The sequence below is a fragment of the Trachurus japonicus genome, chromosome 1, assembly GCF_045865225.1.
Source record: "Trachurus japonicus isolate A0001 chromosome 1, Traja_1.0".
Lineage (NCBI taxonomy): Eukaryota > Metazoa > Chordata > Actinopteri > Carangiformes > Carangidae > Trachurus > Trachurus japonicus.
Genome location: NC_140907.1, coordinates 16,628,086 through 16,647,828, shown reverse-complemented (window position 1 = coordinate 16,647,828; position 19,743 = coordinate 16,628,086). Strand labels below are relative to the sequence as shown.

General features: G+C 41.5%; 1 protein-coding gene across 1 annotated transcript in view; it reads left to right on the top strand.

Annotated features, from left to right (window-relative positions):
• The window catches only part of ptprdb (protein tyrosine phosphatase receptor type Db), a 144,337-nt gene that overhangs the window by 72,494 nt on the left and 52,100 nt on the right, over positions 1-19,743 (top strand). Inside the window, exon 6 of the mRNA XM_085776381.1 lies at positions 10,945-11,094. Within this exon, the coding sequence (XP_085632507.1) occupies positions 11,010-11,094 (85 nt within the window). The 5' untranslated portion in view covers positions 10,945-11,009. The remainder of the gene's footprint in view (positions 1-10,944; positions 11,095-19,743) is intronic.

The window sequence follows — 19,743 nt, the reverse complement described above, 5'->3', positions numbered from 1 at the left end:
TTTCTATGGTTTAGCAAATGTTTCTTTTCTTTTTTTAAGATGTCAACAGATTCTGGTCATTCTTTATGGTTCTCTCTGAACAGATGAAAGGGATCTGCTTTAATTTGTCCTCACCTCTTGAACTCACCTTGAGGGAGGCATGGATGAAGTATATACAGTACATATATTCAGATCGAGTTCTTCTTTATCAGGCATAAGTTAGCCATCACTGTACTGCTCATTGAAGAGGAAAGTGTTTTTCTTTCACAATAGGAAGGCCGTCTCTTGACTTGCGGTGCACCATGGAATTCAATGAATGCACGAGGCAGGGTTCATGATCTGCTGCGTGGTTCCTCCTCCTCAGCTTCCTCCTCCTCTTCCTCCTGCTCTGAGTCAGAAAAAACACAGGCCGTCATTGCAGGATATTGAATGTGTGCAAGGCTGTTTTCTGTGAATGAGTGCATACTGGCCTTGGGCTGGAAGATCACAGTTTAATACTGTCATAGGGAGAGGTGCACTCTGAACAGAGCAAAGAGAGGAAGGTAAAGGGCTGCGTCGTGTATTCTGCATTAGGAATAACCTCCACCTGTTGAACACTCAGTGTAGATAGTATATAACAGGAGAGTATGTGGGAAATGGGTTATAACTGGAGCACCATGTGGATAAAAGGACCAGTTATAGGCCCTTTCTGATGTGGAGGAAATCCATATTTTATTTGATGTGAGAGGCGGTCAAGGCCTGTAAATTATTACTGCTGTATTCCACCTGCTTGTGGAGGTCACCCAGCCAGCAAGCGAGATTGGTAGGTGTGTGTGTGAGTATGTGTGTGTGTGAGCCTGTTTCAGTGCACATGTTCTCCCAGATGTGTGTCCGTCCCCCAGTAGCCAATAGTAGTATAGCATGTCACAGGGCCACAGCAGTCACACTGTAACCATACTGCAGGCTCATCCACCCATGGATCTATTCTTCCCTCCATCCATCCATGTACTAAAGCACATTACAGAGATGACTGCCTCCGATGTGCCACTTTCCCCCTGAGCACTAAAGGCTCTCTACTGTACGGTGTAGGCCACTGGAGGCAGGGCGTATCATGGTCACAATGAGGAGCACAAATACACACTTAGACATGCAAATGCACACACACATCGCGCGTACAAAATAAGTGGATCTCAGTCCAGCGCTGAGCATAAGTGTATAGTTATTGCTTTTGTCAAGTATTTCCATTTTATGAGACTTTGTGAATAATGTAGTCTTTACTCCATTGCCATATTTCTGATGGCTGTAGGCACTCGTTAGTTTGCAAATTTTACTTTCAGAGCTTAAAATGAGTTCATCAAATATAATGTGCTCCTTTTGTTTAAATTACCTGACAGTGGGATGAGAATTAGCTTCACTTAGAACTATTGAAATGCTGCTTGAATGGACATCAATGATTTAAATTTGTCAGAGGAGAAAACTGATACTATTTCATGAAGAAATGAAAATGTGAAAATGTCCTTCACAGTTTGCTGGAGCTAAAAACTATATTTTGTTTTACTACAAAATATAGCAGAAAATTGCATTTCAGGAGCCAGCATATTTTGCTAGTGATTGAAAAATCATTGAAACAATTAATGGATGTCAAAATAGGTGACAGTTCTGTGAAGCGACTTATGCAGTAATTGACAAATAGTTTTTTCCCTTGTTGATTCTTTGGGATAGTTCACTGCGGATGTTTGTATGCATTTGTATAAAATGTAACAAAGACAGGACCTTTACTTTAAAACCCTTTTGACCCATAATCACCACCACACACTTCACTTCCTGTTCATCCTTCCAGTTCTTTCCTTCCTTTCACCCATTCTTCCAAAGTATACCTTGCAACTCCCTATCCTTAACCCTCTTGCCCCTTGGCTGGTGCTGTCCCTCATCTTCCTCTCCCTGCTTCCTTCCATCCCTCCCTCCGCAGTCCTGCTGCTACCTTTACGGCCCTCTCACTAATGCACCGCTCAATTAGCCTTCGATGAGGTTTCCACTAAAGGCTGGGTAAATAGGTAATTACATGTTGTCACCCCCCCACCCCCACTTCTTGCTAATCCACTCAACTTCAACTCCCCTCCGTCAACCTATCTCCTGCTTGCTCTATCAATATCATGGATGGCTGCCAGAGATGGTCCAATAGAGGCCCAGCATGGGCCTGTTAGTCACAGCTGGCTTAACCCTTCGATTGGCCACGTTCAGCACTCTGTGTAGTGCACACTTTTCACTTTTCTCAGCGTGCACTTCAGCTCCTGTTATTGGGACACTTTATCATCAGAATGGAAAAAGAGGAACCACCCACTAGTTAAGTGCTGATGAAATCATTCCTGCTAAAACAGATATTAAACAGGTCCAGGTGTTTTTGTTGTTGTTGATTTGGGTTTTTGTTTTTGTTTTTTGGCCAAAAAGGATTTAGGATTGATACTTTTTGTGTGACCGGCAATCAGAGTGTAGACACTGGCTATTGATGCGATCCAATTGACTTCCTCAAGTCAACAGTCCAGAGTCTGTGTAGCTGGTTGGATGTATTGTGCTTATGTCTGCTGCAGCCAAGAAAGGAAACAGAGTATTTATCAGCTTTACTGCTGCTGAAATAAATTGATGCAAACGCATTGTCTTTGGGTTGTCCTCATCTGTTACATCAACAATAACAATGTTTACCACAATATACAAATGTCTATTCAACACCATCTATACAGGCTGGCTTGCAAGTACTGCCATTGTCAAGGTCGGCCCATTATTCAACAATGTCGGAACAATGTGGATTTTCATCTTTCATGTGGTGCAGCCCAGGCCACTGTCATAACTGGAGCTGCTGAAAAGGACTAGGCTTCTTTTCAGGAGGACCAACTAAAAGGCTTTCATTTAAACATCAAGGAAATTGAACCAAGACAAAGGAGAGAAAAGCCTGCAAATTGAACTTTGAAATTGAAATAAAATCTGCATTCTGAATGGAGATGGAAGCTGGATTCACAATCTAAAAAGACTATATTTTTGAGGGGAAGAAAATGTGGCAGCCATCCATGTTTTCTGGAAGTGAATGCAGAAAAACCCCAATATATGATGCTTGATTGACATTTCAGTCTTCCTCTTTGTAGAGTGAAACAAGATGCTGGAGAGACCACAGCTCACACAGCCAAAGAGCTAAAAAGTACTGAGCAGAAATAATAGTTTGTATGGGCCTTTGGAGATAGGAAGACAAACATGGAAACAAAAAGAGAGAGAAAGATGTGGGACTGATGATAGGAGAGCGGAAGAAGAAGGAAGAGAAGAAAGAGTCGGGGCGAAAGGAAGGACTAGAAGACCGTACACACGAAGGAAGGGAGGGTGGTGGCGGGGAGGAGGGGAGGGGAGAGAATAGTGTTGGGGGAACCAGAAGAAGTGATAAGTTGAGTACAGCCAGACAGCCTGAATCCTCATCTCAATCAATCACATTTTCCTTTCCTCTCTTCTCAGTTTGTCTTATTGATTTTTTGTTTCTGTGAGTGTCCTGAAAGCTGACTCAAATGACTTTTTGGGGCTCCATCTCCCAGTGAAAACTACCATTTGGTCATTTGTTCTCACAGCTATATTAAGGAAGTTAAGGCATCAGTAGGATATTTTCCACATAATGGTGCGGCAGCCCATTCTCCTACATATTATACCCACATCAAAGCACTTTAACTGTATCCATTATGTTATCCAGAGGAGGGAGCGTTACACTGATATGAGCTATTTTAAGTCCAAGCAAAGTACTGTAATAACCCTTCGTTGGCAAATTGCAAGGCAGGTCATTTTTACTGTTGTTAACATAGCTGTGACAAAACCTTTCAGTGGAAAATTATTCATAAAATAATCATAATTATGTGTTCTAGTATATGATTTTATTCATTTATTTTTTTACTCTAGGATCATACCAGGTCAAAACTTGAGAGTTGAGAGTTTTTGTTCAGCTTGGTTAGTCAGGTCACACACAGCAGTCAAGTCTCAAGTCCTCTTTTTTTTTTTTTTCTTACTTCACTCCAGCTGGAGTGGAAGTGTCAAATCTGATATTGTGCACTTTAATGTAATAATATGGAGGTTTTGGAGGAAGTGGTTTCTTGCTTACAGAATTATAGCTGCAGCACTTGACGCCCCACTTTAGGTTCAAACTCATGTTAACATTTATACCACAGCATCACCAGATTCTCTCTTTGCAATTTTAGCTGCCAAACCTCCTCCAGTTTTTACACTCATGATATTCTTGTACCTGTAGGTTTGTGTACATGTTTACATGTCTTTGTGGAAATTCTATTTCATCTCAACCTGGCGAGACCTTAACTTCACTAAACCTTGTATGCACAGATGATGTGAAAACTTCAGGAAAAAAAACAGCATTGGCAGGGAAAACTTTCATCCAGGTGGCCTCAGTTTTCCTCAGAGGTGTAGTGGGAAGGATATCTGAAACGGTCCATCTGAACAGTAGCATGTAATCTGTAAGTGATTGAGTGCAACACCCACTCTCTTACTATGTGTCTCTCACATCCCACAAACTTTAAGTACAGTACTATTATACATAAAGCTGTTGCTCCTTGGTGCTAAAAATCAGCCCATACAGAGGCAGTTAAAAAATCTCTGTCACAGTATGATGTCATCAGCTTCTGTCCCCACAGACAGTGACACTGACTTGTGCGTCTTTTAAAGATCGGCATTGCTCTTGAAAACATCCTCGGGGGTTACTTCTGGAGTCTGTTTGAGCCTGTTTGTGAGCAGCAGGGGAGATGACAGATCACTGGTAATCACTGAGTGCATGAGTGTATGTGTACACATGTGCTCGGGAGTCACATACATCAAACAAACACTCTCCCTTCAAGCCATCCCCAGCTATGTTTTCTTTGTTGTGCTATGGGAGAGACTGTTAAATTTTTTCTGGCATTTTTGCAAATCTTATTTCCATACTGCTTGTTATCTGTCTGCTGTGAACCTCCACCATGAGTGTTTGCAGATTCTTCCGTAAAATGACAAGGTGGCACATTCAACTTCTTTTGGTAAAGCTCTGAAAGGAGTTGTTAAATAATCAAACAATGTGTCAATGTGTCTTCTAAATTCAGATGGAGGAACAGCTGCAGACTTTAAATCCATTATGGTATAAGTTAGTCAGGTTCTGAAAACAATCAGTGTCTTTGTCGGCTCACCGCAGTGGACAGACAGCACTGTCAAGAATGGACGCAACATGTCTCAGAAATATGCCTGGTAAAATGCTTTGAGACAAAGACAAGACTTTTCACTTTTAACGCTCTAGTTTGATTCGTTTGGTTCATTTCATTGACATTTTAACAAAGCCATGTGGACTGCAAGGCTTTATGATGTCATCCTGCATCGTCATCTGCTCAGGGAAACCAAATTTTGTTGACTGACAGCAACTAGTGCAGTAGTTGACCGCGTGTTGCGTATATATCTCTCTGGTGTCAGACTGAGCTCAGGGAGGAAAAACTGACTGTCAACATCAGTAATCAACACTGCAGCTGGACTTTAAGTTCATAAATAATGATCAACAGGTGGATATGGCATTGTAAAAAAAAAAAAAAGGAGGGGGTGGGGGGTGGTGGGGGCTTAACAAAAACCACAACACATCTGTTTAAATCCCTTTTCACTTACTCATAGGATGGGAAGAAAATTCTCACACTCCTCACAAAGAGCATGTTACCATGGTAACAAATAATATGGCAGCTAGAGATCAGATAAAAGATTACTTTCCTGACAGTTCATGTCAAGAAGACGGCTTTGATTATAGTTTATCCCTTCAATTGTATCACTTGAACTTTTAAGGTTTAAGGTTTGAGTATCCTTACATCCGTACAATATAGTCTTTTTAGGTCATAGTGCCCACAAGGTTTCAAAAGTACTGCTATTAGATTCAGTAGTTTTCTTCAAAAAAGATTTGTGGGGAAACTGTGTGATGTCTCAACATTATTTTATGCACAAAAAAAGTTCACAAATGTCTCAGAGCTGACTGATACTTGCTATTTAGATTGAGGAGTAAAGATGGGACCGCAAATGATAATAATGAGGCTAAAAAAAAGGAAGAAGAAGCAAAATCCTATCAGAGAGATATCAAAGGATATCAAAGCAGTTGTTCACAGGACAAGTGGAAATCTGTAAATGAGCTAGTAGGCCAATGAGCGGGCATCGTGTGGCTGAGCGGTGAAGAAAAGCTCCTTTATAACTGCACAGCAAGAAGGATGTAGCTAGGTGGAGGCAGATTATGCTCCGTTGTCAATGATAAAGAGACTTCATGACCATAACTACTGAGGATTCACTGCGAGATACAAAAAACCACCTGGTGAGCTTCAAAAACAGAAAGACCAGACTGCAGTTAACAAAATATCCAAAAAAAACATACAACAAAAACAAACATGTGAAGTAGTGGAACAAAGTTGATGAAATAAATATCTTCCCTCTATCAAAATGATGGGAGGAACAGCTCATGACCCAAAGCCAGCACCTCATCTGTCAAACAGGGCGGGTGGTGGTTTGTGTAGTGGCACGGGGCCTGCACGTCTGCCGGTGGAGCTGGCACCCTGGCATTTCTTGATGATTTCACTGCTGAGGAAGCTGCAGGGTGAATGCAGAAGTGTACAGTAGCATTTTGTGTGTTCAGACTCAGCCAAAACTCAGTGGATGACATTTCTTCATTCAGCTGGACAGCCGTCCAAAATATACAAGCAAAGCAACTGAAGAGCTTTTCAGGGGTAAGGGGTGGAATATCCTCGACCTGCCAAGTCCATCACCTGATCTCACTCTGACTGAGCTGCTCTCCATCTGCTGAAGACCAGACTGAAGGAAGAGAGGCCTCAGAGCAGAGAGCAGCACTATGGATGATAAAAAGCCTCTGCTGATGTCTATGGGTCAAAGCCGTGACTGTAGTCGTTCACTGCAAAGGGATTTATACTACAGTAGATATTAAATATCATGACTGTGTTTGACTTCTTTAAACATTTTGCGCTAAGTGTGAAAGGATCTGTGTCTGCCAACACAGTTCTTTGTAGATTGACATAAACCTATAGAAAAGTATTTGACGTTTCAATGTAGAATCCATTATTTCATATCAAAATGAATGTGCTGTGGTTTTGTTGTTGCATCACAAACAGCAGGAGTTCAGTTGAAAGTCGTCGCCCAAATTAGAAGTGAAGACATAAGCGCCACGGTAAATCTGAACCAAACCACACAAGTCAGACGGAAGAGAACCATCAAAACCATCAAAATATGGTTTTGAACCAGTCTGGAAGATGTCAGCAGTAAACACACATTTCTAACTCAGCGCTGTCCACAGTAGAAAAAAGAAAGAGGACACAAACCTTGTTTTCCCCACTGGGCTTATCTTGTTTTCCGTGCACCATGATGCAACAAGTATAAATTGTCTCTCCATTGACATTTCTGTCAGTCTGCCACTGTTTCAACAGGGCAAGTAGAATAAGTTAATTATGATGTCTAATTGCATTTGATGGCTGAGCTGTGGGAAAATCAAATCAAATTAGGATAGGTCTACTCAGTGTTCTTTTCCATGGCACACAGTTTGCCTTTAGCTATGCTTTTTAGGATCTGTCTTTTGTCTTGGTCTCTATCTTTCCCAACATCCCTTCCAGCTGTACTACGCCTTCGCTTTGTAGCCAATCCTCCCCTCTCTCTCTCTCTTTCTCTCTCTTATCAACCACCCACACTTTCTTTTTCTTTTGCTGCCAATTTTGGATCTCATTCTCTCTTTTAATTTCCTTTTCCCTTTTTACATTAACTTAGTCATCTTGAAACTTTTCAGCCGCATCTCTTAATAAATTGTTTTTGCTTTAGCACTGTGGCAGCTGATAATGCACCAGAAAATGTATTAGCCTCTAAGTGGGACAAAAATACATAAAAGCTGTTAATCCAATAACTATGATTAATGGCATGTTTTTTTTCTGATGATGATGATGTAACTGGTATTTTTTAAGCATCACGGTGATAGATTAAAAAAATATATTTAACCTGTTTCATATTCATTATCTGACTATATGAGTCTTCCACTTTCAGTGGGTCAACAGTTGGAATATGAACTAGTTAGTTTTCTAATTAGTCTCTGCAGTAACACTTTATTCTGTTTCCTCTTTCATTCTCCTCTCTGTCTCATCTTATCTTCTTCCTCTGTTCTCCCTTCTTCCTCCTCATCTTCTTCCCCTTCACCACATGTCCCTCTGTCTGTCCTGTGAAAAAAACATAAGCCCGTCTGTCACTCTTTGAGTCAGTCTTTGTTCTGTCAGAAGCTATCCCAGAGATAAGTGTGACTGATCGCTGCAGGCCCAGGCAGACAGACAGTGTATAATTGAGTGATAGGGACTAATGTAAGTGAATGGCTTAGAGCTGACTGTGATCCACAGCAGCAGCAGAAGCTCAGGCACCAAGGGAGGCTTTCTGTTAGGCCTTTGGTAATACTAGCAACAACAGCCACCCAGATTACAATCTGGTGACTACCTGGCTGCGTTTGTCTGTGTGTGTGTGTGTGTGTGTGTGTGTGTGTGTGTGTGTGTGTGTGTGTGTGTGTGTGTGTGTGTGTGTGTGCGTGCGTGTGTGTGTGTGTGTACAGCTCAGGTTATCTTCTTTTTGTCTTCCTCCCATCCAAGTTCTCTTTTTTCCCCCTGTTTCATGGCTGCTCTGCTGCTCTACTTTCATTTCTCCTCCCTCCGTACACCTTTTCTCATTCCTCTCTCTCTCGCCCTCTCTTTTCATCTCTCTCTCTCTCTCTCTCTCTCTCTCTTTCTCATCCCGTTATCTTAGCTCTTTAATTAACGTGGCGTTCTGTGAAGTGAGATACTAAATAATGCAAGCTTTTCCAGTGACACTGAGTCAGCCGGAGTGATTAGTGGCCACACACAAACACGTGCGTCCGCACACACTCACAAACAGATGCCCTTCTTTATCAGTCATCTGCTGTAACACACATCATTTTTTTCTGCAAAAAATTGGGCTTAATTGGACAAATATGCAGATGAATGCTCTGCTGAGAAAAGAGTATTTCACTGGCGTTAGCATTTATCCTACAGTTTCCATTAAGGCATACAGTATAGTACAGTATGTAGAGTTGTGGTTTAAGTAAAATGTGTGCAAAACATAAATATAGTGGTTAAAAACAAAATGATAAAGAAAAATGCTCTTTAAAGAACTTAAGAAAAACATTCACCAATTGTTAGGAAATTAAAAAATGGTAATGGGCCCTTAAAAACAAAAAAAATAGTAAAAGAAGAAAAATAAAATGGAACAACAGTAATTTCCCTGGGTTGTGTAGATACACTAGGAACCTGGATTTTATGGCTTTTCATACTGTATTGCTGGGTTCCCATATCCACTGTAGTAGTGTAAATCACAGCGCAGAGGACTTAATTTGTGCAGGGAGAGATCTAGGTTATCCCAAAGCAATTGTTTCGGACCAAACCAAGTGGAAAATCCAGTGTGGGTTTAGTTGTTTGCTGCCTTGGCTGCAGGGATGCTAAGAGCTCTGGGTTCCAGCCTCCTTCTCCCCCCCCACCCTCCCCACCCCTTGTCTTTTTTTAATCAGATGGCTTGTTCAGGAGTGGAGAGGATTAAGACTGCTGCTGCCACTGCTGATGACTCTGTCCAGTTTTGGAAAGCCCACAAACACATGCAGTTACGCACGACACAGGAGCACACAGCTGCTAACATCCACACACACACACACACACATGCAGATACTCGGATACTGTACACAACTGATTTAACACAGACACAGTCAGCATTAATATATACATTCATGCACATACACTACAGAGGCATCAACATATGCACGAGTTACCCCATATGCATGCATATACAGTGCAGACATACACGTTCATTCAAGCAAAAATGCACATTACACACCTAAACACGGTCTCTCTCTCCTGCCTCTGCCTTTCATTGTCTCTCGCTCAACGCTGTCAGCTTCTGGACAGCAGCAGCGATCTGCCATGTCTCATCGGGTCACGTGATTTGAGCAGTGAGATTTCTGACACACAGACTGACGCCTGTCTCTTCTAATGCCAGACACTCACACCAGGCGCTGCAGATGGTAGAGAGACAGATACATGGACAGGCAGAGGGACAGAGTGAGTGAGAGTAAAATGGGAAAGTGGAAGGGGAGTGAAAGAGAAAGGAAATGTGGCTTTGTGGAAAGAATAGTAAGTAGAGATATTTTAGGAAAATAAAAAACTGCAAAAAATAAAGTAAGAGTAACAGGTGAGTGTATGAGGGACAAAGACTGGGGTGTAAAAACAAGAAAGGACCGTATTGAGAATCTCAGGAAGGAAGCGAGCTAAGGATGAGAGGATAGAGACACTGAGCTCCATGTTGATCCAACACTGTGTGCAACATAGCCAGTAGATAACACCAGGCAGTCTCCTCCCCCTTTAATCTCCACATCATCCATCAATCCCTCACTCCATCTTTCCACCCTTCCATCTTAAACCATTCATTCCTCTTCATCAATCTGAAATCATGCCATTTTGACGCACATTTGGAAGAAATCCGGTATTGAAGTGCGGCCTGCTTTGTAGATTGTATAACGGATAAAAACTAAAGAAAGAGAAATTGAGGCCATTGCTTACGTAGGAGATAAAAAAAAAGAGGAACTTTAGAAGCCGACTGATGTTTCAATGCTAAATGTTTGCCATAAGTTGAAATTCATCAGCTACTTTGTGAACTCTCACACACGCACACACCAAAACAGACCTCCGGCAATGAGTGTATGGTCTTAATGAAGCGAGAAGAGGAGAGGCAGCTGCATAACCGGAGTGTTAGAGGCCTAGAGGGAACTCACACACTTCAAGTCTGTGTGTGTGTGTGTGTGTGTTGGAGTGTGCGCACTGCGCACAGACTATATAATATCTGAAACTCTCTTAATTTGGACTTTGGGAGGATTCTAATGACTACATTTTTCTTTTCTCCTTTTCTGCTTTCTCTCTCCAGGTTGTGAGGGCCTGTTTCTATCGTCCTGTTGTACAGTGAGGCAGTGAGCTCACGGTGGATACAGCATGCATGTGTCGACATATCCCATGATGCACTCTGCCAGTCCAGGCCTGCTCCTCCTCAGCTTCCTTTTCCTCGCTGACGCCGACTGTGAGTCCCTTCACACCCGACCCAAATAACTACCACACAGTATAACACACACCCATACACAGATGTATACATGCCATTAAAAAGAAAGTGTTCATTTATACACTACACAAATCTTGAATGAACACTATGTGCGTTGTGCGTAGACACATGTCACGTGTCTAGGCTAGGAAGGACCAGATTTTTTTTACACTCCACTCCTGATATCACATCCCTACAGTAGGTGTGTAGATCCGTGTGTGTGTGTGTGTTGGGTAGCAGGTTTGATACAAGGCCAGCTGTTTTCGTCCATCCCAGTATTACTTGGCATGGATAGACGGACCACATATGGCAAATCAGATAATTTCCCCACTGCTTGTGTGATTGTGTTCATACTGTGTGTGTGTGTGTGTGTGTGTGTGTGTGTGAGAGAGAGAGAGAGAGAGAGAGAGAGAGAGAGAGAGAGAGAGAGAGAGGGAGAGAGGGAGAGAGGGAGAGCTCTCTGATTGCTGCTAGTCCAGTGTATTTCTCAGTGAGTTTGCTTTTTTTTTTTTACAATTTACCTTAGGAAAAGATTGATGAAAGTGATGACTTCTATAGCAAAATATTTTATGATTGACTGATCAATTAAATTACCAATTGTTTTAGTCCTAGTTTTATTATATTAGGGATAAGATGTTTACATGTGTATGAATTCAACTTGAAAAGCAACTATTTAAAACTACAAAAACCGTAGATAAAACAATTAAACATCTTCAATTAACACATAAATATGCAGGTGTTCTCACTCAACCACACATCCCTATGTGATTCTCACGTTATATCCAGTTTTTTGATCATCTGTTTCTGTCAAGTATCTCTTTGACTGCTCAGTATATGAGCCACTCTTTTTCTTTAACGACGGACTTAACTCACTTTGGTGTCTGGCTAAATTTGGCTCCTCCATCTTCTTATCATCCATAATAATGAGACTGAGCAGTGACAGGCAATAGTCAGTTCATCTTTTACAAGTGTCAGACTTTCATTTTTTCCAGCACATAAACCATCACTATACTATATGGTTTGTGAGACATTTCTGGCTAACTACCATTTGAATCAAGCTGAAGACGATGATCAGGATCTTGAGTAAATGGTTTCCAAACTATATTTTCTTTTGAGCTTCCTCTTCCGTCTACCAGATTCAGTCTATCCAGGTATCTGAAACCAGTATTGCACATAAACATAGATTATTATAAGACTGAATCTCACAATAGTGTTGGTGAAAAAAGTGTTGAAAAAGCCTGTTTTAGGGTGAGTTTATGGATAACAGATATGAAGACAGAAAAAAGGAATAAAAAAAGAGGAATTGGAGACTCTTAAACATCACAGACAGTGGTGATAATGGTGTCTAGTTGAATTTTCATCTATTTTACTTTTAAAATGCTTCTTCCATATGCGTGAATGTGTCATGAAAAAAAAATCAAAACAAAACATAAAAACAAAAGAGCAACGAGCAGATAACCCCTGCAGCAAACACAGTGGTGTGTGTTTGTTAGAGAGGAGAATTCAGTGTTGCCCCAAGCTAATGGTTGTGTGACGCTTAGCATATATCATCACCACCCTGTAACACAAACACACACACATACACGCACCGCGTACATGCATGCACACCAGCATATGAACAGACTATGGGCTTGAGGGAGCAATTCCCACCCTGCAATGTTTCAAAAGTCCACAGACACACAGAGCCCAGTGTTAACACACACACACACACACACACAAACCACTCTTGTATTCCTTTCAGCCTTCTGCCCTCTTGTCCCCTGTGTAAGTTCCAGGGTCGGCCAGTGAAGGCCCAGTCATCCATCAAAACGATGATGCTCCCAGACTTCCTTCTACGAGGGTTGGGGGAGCAGCACAATATAACGAGGGTGGAAAAGATTCGTAGTTTGTCTCCTCTGTCTATATTTTTCTTTTTTCCCCCTGCCCTCGTCTCATTGGCCGTGACTTTCTCCATTGCTCTTTTCTTCCCCGCTCCCTGCCTCTTCTCGGCACATCCATATAATCTGGCGAGAAAGGAGGGACAGAGGGCTTGAGGGGGGGAAAGGGAGGAAAGGCTGTTCTTTTCTCTTTTTATCTCATTGTGTATGACATGCAGTGCCTCTTTTAATATCAACAGTGGGGACTCAGAGATTTGAATGTTGAGAACTCAAACAGAGGCTACTGGGATACTGACATCTCTGCTGCTCATCACATGTCTGCGTGTGGTGAAATGTTAAATGCACTCTTAGCTTTCAGTTTCTCAATGGGAAATGAATGGAATACTTTTTTAGGCATAATAGTGTGTTTCAAAATTACATTGTGTGTTACTCTTCTATGTCAGTGCAGTGTTATCATTTTTATTAAACTTCAGACACACACATATTTATTTTTTTACTAGTGGACTGAGGGTATTAAGATGTAATCAAATGGAACAGTATCCCATGTGCATAGCCGAAAACCTTGCATGACACAGTGCCACATGTGCATTCAGCACACAATCACTGGTGTAACAATACAAGCAGTCCACTGAGCTTTGTGTGTGAGAATGTGTGCGTGTGTTTTTTTTTTGTTTTTTTTTCCGAACTCCCTCTTTTTCTCTCCCCCTGTCTCTTGCCACCATTTTTTGTTTCTCAGTGAGCTTGTGTGCGCGTGCGTGCATATGACATCTATCTGGTGGATTAAGAGTAATGCCCTGATCCTGTCGCAAACTAGGCCACTGCTCCATGTACGCAGCGAGATGCCCTGTGCGAGAAGCTGCATCTCTGCGTGTGTCATTCAGGGCGACAGGAAACAATGCAACAACAGGGTTTTTTCTGCTGACCCTCGTTTGCCCCAAAACCAACAAGCTGTCGTCCTTCCCCCGGCAGCTTGAATGTAACAATAAAAATTGCAGCTGAAATACAACTCCTTGTGTGTGTAACGGAACTCAACAAAACGTCTGCTTCTTCGCAGGCTGCAGTCGAGGAGGCATTGCTGAGTTGCAACCCAGTGCTTTAGTAAGCAGACTGAAAGTATTTGAGCAGACAGAAAGTATTTTCAAACCAAGCAAGAGTGGTTCAGGAATCTGCCTAGGGTGGCTCTTGGAAATGTAAAACGCTTTACCCTCAGCTTATATCACATCATTTATATGTTGTAAATCCTGTGCATTTACAGTTTACTTTTTCCCCACAGAACTTGATGTGAAGAAAAAAACAAACAAAAAAAAAAACAGGGGCATCAATAAAAACATCACAACACCAGTTCAACTCAATCATTGAAAATGTGACCTTTTAATATAAGACATATTAGGCTTGTGCGCACTGGAAACAGAACTTGCTCCTGTGCTGACTGATTGACCTGTCAACCACATTGCCAGCACTTCCATGGCCTTCAGGCTGGCTGGAATCTAAAAGGTGGTTGGGTCAATCCACCACAATGACAGCTCTGCTACTCTTGCTTACTTTGGAACGGACCGCACCAGACGTCGACAGCTTAGACAGGAGCCCTCTCCAGTTACCATCAAGTATTTCATTAAGCTTTCCCTCAGGTGCTAAGTTCAAGGGTCCTAGGTGCTAGAAAAAGCAACGTCTTCCTCCAACACACCATTCTTACAGCACATTGAAGAGCCTTGATTTAAACATGTTTTATCAAAGTTGTATCTAATTTGTAATTGCTATAACTCACTTTTTGGACTCATTCTTGTCTTTTAGACCAGGTTTTAGCATCAGGGCTCAATGCGATGAGCTTTGTACCATACTATAGGTCACCAGATCCGCGTACAAAGCTTCTGTTTTAGATTTACTGAATCCCTGTCCTATGAAAAGTTACCATACTGTTGTTTCATTGGTTGAATTTAAGAACATAAGAAGGCAGATTACCTGCAGCACACGTAATGTTGCTTGTCAAAGATTGGTGAGCTCAGACAATGAGTAAGGATTTGTGTTCAGTGACACGTGTATGTGTGTGTGTGTGTGTGTGTGTGTGTGTGTGTGTGTGTGTGTACAAGCACATATGACCTTGTGTGTATGTGTGTACTTGTCTGTTTTATATAGATATATGCAAACATGTGTAGTGCTTAGAGTAGACAAGAGATTAGATTGTGATAAGTGTCTAGTTTCGTGTGAGCTCTGTGACTCCTTGTAGCTGATGGATGAAGCGTTATCAGGGTTTACTGGAATGAGATGAAGGGACTGAAAGGTTAAAGGTTCCTGCCCCCAGGGATTAGTTCAGGGCGTGAAACCCAATGAAGCAGTTATTTTTCTTAGATGGATTGTGTTTCTTTTCTGTGATTGATTGGTATTACCTGACTCATTGAAAGTGCAAGGAAAAGGCAAGATCCCTGTTGACATTATTGCCCATAACCACAGTATGAAATGTCAAAATGTCAACATCTGCTCTTGGCAGTTTATGAGAGAGGCACTGAGTAATTTCTCATGTGGACTGGATAGTGATGATCAAATGACCAAGAGCCCTCCAGTGTTACACTGGTCAACAAACTGGTCAGCTCTTACAAGATAATTTCAGTGTCATCTTTTTTTTCTTCAATTGCTCCTGACATGTGATTTATGAAAGGATTAAATAAAGTAGATATTACCTTTGAGCTTTAGAAGTGCAGGAGTAGACCAGTACACAATATTTGTGCATTTATACACGCACGCAGACACACACACACACACACACACACATATATATATATATATATATATATACAGTACTGTATATGTATATATATATATATATATATATACACACACACACACACACACACACACATATAATGCTTTTTTCCCCATATATTTATTATGTATAGGAGGTTTGCTTTCCAGTGCAGGGTCAGGCCAGGGAACATAATCAAATTTCATGCTGAAGAAAAATGAATTTAGCAAGTTCTCTCTGCTGTTAAACTAATAAATGGGTCATTTTTTACCCTTAAGACATTGGGAGGGTTAACACGCTTAGACAGCGCTTATTTAAAATTGGAGAGAAAAAAAAATCTGTTTTGACACTGCAGAAAAATCTACAGTGATGTTGAGTAAGGAATACAAGAAAAGGGGATAACTCTAATCATGCTGAAATTGTCCTTTAATTTCCTCATTTTTAATTAACAAGCCATTTATGAACTTAACTAATTTCAGTCATTATCTAAATAATTCATGGTATATTTTCTGGAATAATTTTTTGTATTGTATTAAAATTCAGCCCCAGTGAAGATGTGCCAGCTCATGCTCATCAAGAATATGACATTAAACCTTAAAAATGAAATACCTCATTAAAATGCTTGACGACCTCTTTCCATCAACTCCAGAGCGAATATCTCCCCATAGAAGGCGACAGAAATGGGTCACATCACAAACATTTTCATAAGTCATATACGCACAAAATTAAAATGCCAATCACAGTTATGTTATTATTTTAAACATTTACTGCCAGCACTGACACCGGGAGTAATCAGCTGTTAATATTCTGGTTGGAGGGCATAAAGTAGACCTTTGTGTTTCACACTCAGTTTGACCCTTTGGTCCTGCAATAAGTTCTCAGTCGTTATCTGTTAACGTCAGCTCATGAGGGAGACGGATTGAGCTGAGAGATGGACTTTCAATGTTGATGAGAAAGAAAATGAAGTCGTTCTGCTGCCGAAGCTGCTCAGCTTCCTGCACCATTGGTCCACAGTGGAGAGGCCATTAGCAGCTAGCATAGCTGTGCACCCATCCATGAGTAACAGGATCTGACTAGCCTTAGCTTAGCACTAGCCTAGCAAATGCACCCATCTGTGAAGAGGACTGGATAGCGTTAGCCTAGCTATACTGTAGCGTAGCTGACCACTGGTCTGTGAGTAATGCGCTGCAACCAGCACTGAGAAAACCCTCTGTTCATATTTATGGGAAGCCATCTCTGACCCAGTAAAGTTGTGTACCCACCCAGTAGGTAGCCCATGTGTTTTTAATGACCTGCATGTGAAAGAAGACCATACTTGATTAAATCCTCCCCTTGTGTCTCTAACAAATTAACCATGATTAACTCACCACTGGTCAGACCCTGGGGGAGGAATTGTGGGTAAGTGGAATGCTAATTGATAGTAATTGTCATTGACAGTAAAAGTGTATTTTATCTTTCACTATTGCATCAGTATGTAAAAAGATATGCTGAAGGGATACTCGCTGATCTGCAGTATAGGGCACAGTGAAGTGTTAAATGCAACTCCTGCCGTTTTATATGAAAATTGTAATAACCTAATATTGCAGATTAGGTTAAGTGGATCCTCAGATGATTGAAAACTTAAACTTTGCGAAACTTGAGTAAGAACTTATCATGAATGTGAAGTTTCATCAAAGGCTACAGCTCTTAATTGTGTATAATTTAATTTTCTATGTTGAAGTAGCCCATTTTGCCAAATGTTTTCCAATTAACACTTGTGTGTGCTGCAGAAGGATGATAGCTGTCTTTCTGTGTTTATTGGCCCCAGTATTCCAATTTCATTTCCAGGACGAAAGCAAGCAGCTGATAATTTGCTCTTAATGTGTCGGATTGATGTTAATGTGTTTTAAGTTATGGCTCTGGCCAGCTGCCCACCCACTCTTGAGGCTGACTATCATGGCCCTGGCTCAGGCCCTGATATTGGCCTCGTTCCTCAACTTGTCTAACAAGCCTGACTCAGTTCTCATTTGGGGAGTCATCAGCTAACCACCCACCACTACATTCAACACTATGCAGCTGGATCTTTCCCTGGCAATGACTGTAAATTGCTCATTACATGCCTAACTATCGACACGAACACACACACGCACACAGGAAAATGTAAGGAGCAGGCACAGATGCTTGCATGCATTCTGTATCAACATCCAGATCAGCCTTTTCAGGTGTGATCAAACCTCCAACGCAAAAATACAAGTGCTCACAAAAGCTGTTACTGTGCACAGATATGTGTCCACATAAACTTAGAATCATTATGAACTTGTCTGAGGGGGATGCGCCTGATATTGATCTGATCAGGAGGTTCAATAACCATTTATCTCCTTCCTCCTCGGGGAGATCATCCACTATTCAACCTGTGGGCCGAAACAGCCAAGCACTTAACTCAAACATACTCACACACTAACACACATTACTAACACACTCTGACACATGCAGGATTAGCTGCCATTAATGTCTGGGCTTCCCCATCTGCTCCTTTTAGCCAAAACTATTGTCTTTTCCGAGTGAAAGCTCAGCTCTCTCATTCATTGATTTTATACCTCTTTGGTAATCCAGCATCTGTTTGTTACTTTGTTACTGCAGAATCAGGCAGGGCGGGTCCATTCCTTTGTTCGGAGTCCATTGCTTTTTGCTGATTTGATTTGTTTGGATAGGTCTGCTTCATGCTTAATTTTGCATCAGATCAGCTAAGTGATTGAGGGGACACCAGACGAGGCCCAAAGGCACGGATGGCAACATTTTGCAGAGTTTTGGAATAGATTTGTAGGAATGAGTTCAGATCACTGAGGACACTGGCAGCTAAAATAAATCACACAGAAGTCTAGGTTACTGATAATTTTATGGAATCATTCTTATTAGCTCATTATATTAGATTCATCTAATCATGAAAAAAATATTACATTGTCATCAAATGTGGGTTCTCACAGAAAAAAACACACATTTCACTCATGCATGTTCATAAATTTCTCAGTGCCATAAAAAGCATGAAAGCCCCTAATTTATCACACCTCTAAAGTTCTGCTTTTACAACCCGAGACGCACATCGTTCCTGGTGAATTCCTGGTTCCATCTGTTTTCGCTCGCAAATATGTATTCTCCATTCTTAGATTTATACTATATCCCAATCTTAATACAGTATTTTCATAAATCATACTCCCTGGGGGTTTGTGCTAGCATCTGTTCTTACAAACATGATCTCTCTCGCTGTGTCCCTCTAGGTTAAGACAGCATCTGCCAGCTACAGTATGTCCCCGTAGTCTCCTACACAGAGCCATTAGCTTCATTTAGTCTTGCTGTTTCTCTTTTCAAAGTGCCACTCCACTAAACCTCTATCACCCCATTAAGGTTTGCAGGTTAATGTAAGGGGAGTTAAACCAAAAATGGTGCGATGCGTGGTGTGTCAGTGTGAATGGTGTGCTACTTGTCCTACCGTTCAGTTTTAAATACCAAAAAGACATGAGGATGATCTGCCAAAGTTAACCACACGTCTTCATCTGGGACTCGAAAGTGGTCCGGAGAGGGGAGCTGACTTTATAATCCCTGCCATCTGTTGTGTAGATGAGATCCCACTGTATGGCGACCTTTATGTAGGCCAATCTCTGTCCACCCCACACAAACACATACACACACCAAGAGGGGAAAGATTGCCACCATCTAATTCCATCTAAATCTCTCTCTGTGGACCCAGTTAGTGGTTTCCCCTCACTTCCATCTAGGGTCACATTAAGGAAGAAGAGGAGGGCTGTCGGGGGAGCTTGGCGACATGCACGAGCTCCTAAGCCTCTGCTCCCGAACTAGACCAAGTTCTTCTGAGAATTTTCAAAGTCTGTCATCGTTTTTGATTTAACATACATGACATAATAAACTGTCTGGCGTTCCCATGCCTTCCTCTAAAACAACTTCAAATATTGAAGTGGCCTTTGAGCTTTAACCCCCCCCTCCTGCTCTCAGCCCCCACGCCAACCCAAATGTCTGTGCTTA